Raw genomic sequence first — 3,332 nt, forward strand, 5'->3', positions numbered from 1 at the left:
GAGATCTGAAAGAAAAAAAAACATAAAATATTAAAAATATGGGTCTGTGCATAATTTTGTGCGACTGTGAAGTTTTTTTGCCGTGAGTTTTCACAGTGGAGAAATCTGCCAAAATGGATCTTCCAGTAGTTTTCACATATAAATATTGTTGACAGAAATATTTATGAAGGCCCATTAAAACAAGGGATATATATTCAATTTCCACTATAAAAAAAACTGCTTAAGGGCCTTTTAGAATTTCTATCTAATGACCCTGTTTTGTCTTTATTTGGTTCGATTTTTTTTTTTTGGTATGCCCTAAAACATGATTCTAATTTTTGGCCTTCAGGATGTAATATACTTTTTTTTTGCTATCCTTAGCTGGAGCCCAGGTTGCTAGGCTTCAAAGCCAGCAGAGGAGTATTTATGAAACGAATTTGAAATTTAAAACTTATTATTGATTTATCCTTTCCCAATAAACATTTCTACGAAGAGATTCACATCTCTATGAGAGATTTGGGTTACATATGTATACATTTATATAGCTCTTAATCAAAAGACAATGCATCCTCATCGACCATGGCCTTTTACAAACATCAACATTATTGTTCTTCACGTAATTTTCCGAAATCGGCTTCTCCAGCTTGATGGATATGTTAAGACAAGCTTCACCATCTTAGCTTTGAGGGGAAATACTGCAATTTTCAACAACAACAACAAAACCACTTCAGTAACTTTGCAATGCATATAGGGCGGAAATTTTTAAGTGATGAAGAACAGATTTACCCCACCTTTTTTATGAGAGAGAGATAATATGGCTTGACTTTCTCGACATCAACTCTAACTTTGCTCTTGCTGTAAAGATCATATTTGCTGCATACGAGATATCAAGCAGAACAATTAGCACGAGTTCAATCTTCGTTAAACATCAAAATTTCAAGAAAACAAACAATGAAAGCTTTCAGTGAGTAATTTGCATACTTGAATTCATGGAGCCATTTAAGATTTTCATGATCCTCTTCGTTCATGAAATGTTTATATGCTCCACATCTATGTAAAGCTGCACATAAATTATCCACCGTTTAGTTAAAAATGATTTGAAATCTATAAGAACATAAAGCTTTCATTGAGATTGATCTGAGATCACTTACGGTAAAAAGAATGGTATCGAATAATAAATAATGCAGCAGATGGTAGAGTAGTCTTGTTTTCTTTGGCTACCAAATACATATAGTCATCGTGTCCCCAAGACATCATAACATTGTTTAGACCGCAACCTTCAGTGTAAATACCATTTTTACTGGTGTAAGCTGAGTTATTGTAATCCTCATTGTCCTTGAAGTACTGCTCAAAAAGAAGAAAAAAAAATTAGTCACTAATTCAATTCTATTTCGGTTTTATAATTACCCAAAGATTTTGTAAAATAAAAATCACCTTGAAATGAATGTTAGATTCGTCAAAAGCGCAACCAACAGGGAATGTATCACCAACAACAGCCCATTGAGGGAGTCCACCAAATTTTTCATGAAGAAGAACCTTACCCAAATCTGATATTTAACCGTTATATTAGATTGATTAAGATTTTTTTACTTGGATCATTTGGGTTAGTTTTTGAAATGCTACATACCATGAATAAGGCCAGTTAACTGCAACCAGTCTTCATCAGGATAGTCTCGTCGAATCGCTTCTGCAGTTTGTAGCAAGTGTTCAATTTGAGGTTCATCCAAATCAGGATCACTCTCATCCACAAATTCATTGAGCAGTTCACAACATTCCCAAATACTCATTTCTACTCTATCCAATTTCCCATATTTTTCTCTCATTGTTTTCACCTGTTGTGCACAAAACCATTATCTATGTAAATTTCCCTCTAAACGCATCCACAATCCAAAAAATCCGAATATGCTAAGAGAAAAGATGATGTCTTACGAAATCGTATGATTGGTTAATGTGCTGCATACGGTAGAATTCTTCTACGCTGTCCTTTCGTTCGCTTTCAGCATCATAATCCCTGTCAATTAGAGTTCAAATGGCAAATTAGTTTCAATACACCACTTATTCTAGTCCATTTTAGTTACTTCATAAGGTTGGGTGAGTCAGAATACTGACAATGCAATATCACCAAACTGATTAAAACTTGTGAACAGGAGAAAAATATAGGTAGAGCTAAAAACAGATAGAAAATAATTATGGCCCAAAAAATGCAGTTCGGACACCATCTTTGCACTTTGCAATTTTTTTGGCCCATAACCGGCTTGTTTCACGTATATCATGTCATCAGTTTCTTAATATACCTGGAGATGCATATGATTACAGGTACATGACAAGATGGCCGCTTGCACGCAAGCGACGAACATATAATCAAGCACATAATGCAAAAATTAGTAGAAATGGCAAAGGAATTTACCTGAAAGTTTGGCCGAATGCATTACTTTCAGGCATCAAAAAGCCACCATCCAAGACCAATTCATTGGATGTATCAATCTTCTTATGAATATCATCTACTTGATGATCAATTCCTGCTCGTTTAATCCATTTGTTCATAATCAACATCATACAAGTATAACAAACAGAAGAAAAAGAAAGTAAAACTTATGAGGAATGAAGATTAATTACCAGTAGGAACTTGAGGTTGCTCAATGAGAATAGTCATCTCTGAAAAAACTTGATAATTTCAAGCAAAAATATGCAACACAAAAACTGATGGTACAGTGAAAGAAAATGTAGAAGGATTCTGGTGAAAAGAATGTTGATGGAGTATGGTATTTATAGGGTGTTTTCACTGAACCCTAAAAGATGGGCATTGAATTAGTTGAAAGAGATATATTTTTATCTTTAACAAAATTTGAGTAAAGAATAGCAATATTGGTTGGCATCTTGATCATACCTATATTTTTTAATTCACAGATAAGATGAAATCACATAAATTTCTGGCCTTTTCTTCACCTGCATCAACGTTTGTGAACAACACGCACTTATGTAGTATCTAATTTACCTGCAAATGGCCGATGAGTTTATCTCCAAAAGAGCCTCAAAGAGGATGATGTGATATTGTAGGTTTTGTTAACCCATTTTAAGTGTAGGTGATAAAATGTGATTTAGCAATTCAATCAATCTGACTCATCTTTACGTGTAAATCACATCGATCTACCTCGTTCTGAAAATTGTTAGCAGATTTTCAATGTAATTGAGTGGGACCCACGTGACATAGCATCTAGTCAATGAGGTTGACTTTTGAAGAACAGACGTTTGACCAGCAGTGTATCAAGTTGCCCTTAGCTGTGAATGAACCGTCTATCCATGCATGTTGGACAACTCAAAAGGATTGGATTGGATGGGTTGAAAAAGACGAT

General features: G+C 34.5%; 1 protein-coding gene across 1 annotated transcript; it reads right to left on the minus strand.

Annotated features, from left to right (window-relative positions):
• Positions 1-415: 415 nt before the first annotated feature.
• LOC113354042 (probable inositol oxygenase) lies at positions 416-2,743 on the minus strand. Its single transcript, XM_026597492.1, has 9 exons — positions 2,596-2,743; positions 2,387-2,498; positions 1,909-1,990; positions 1,607-1,811; positions 1,414-1,526; positions 1,131-1,323; positions 961-1,039; positions 771-852; positions 416-674 (listed from the first exon to the last, which is right to left on the minus strand). The coding sequence occupies exons 1-9, from the start codon at positions 2,630-2,632 to the stop codon at positions 648-650; spliced, it is 930 nt and encodes a 309-aa protein (XP_026453277.1). The 5' UTR covers positions 2,633-2,743; the 3' UTR covers positions 416-647.
• Positions 2,744-3,332: the final 589 nt, after the last annotated feature.

The sequence above is a fragment of the Papaver somniferum genome, chromosome 2, assembly GCF_003573695.1.
Source record: "Papaver somniferum cultivar HN1 chromosome 2, ASM357369v1, whole genome shotgun sequence".
Taxonomy (NCBI): Eukaryota; Viridiplantae; Streptophyta; class Magnoliopsida; order Ranunculales; family Papaveraceae; genus Papaver; species Papaver somniferum.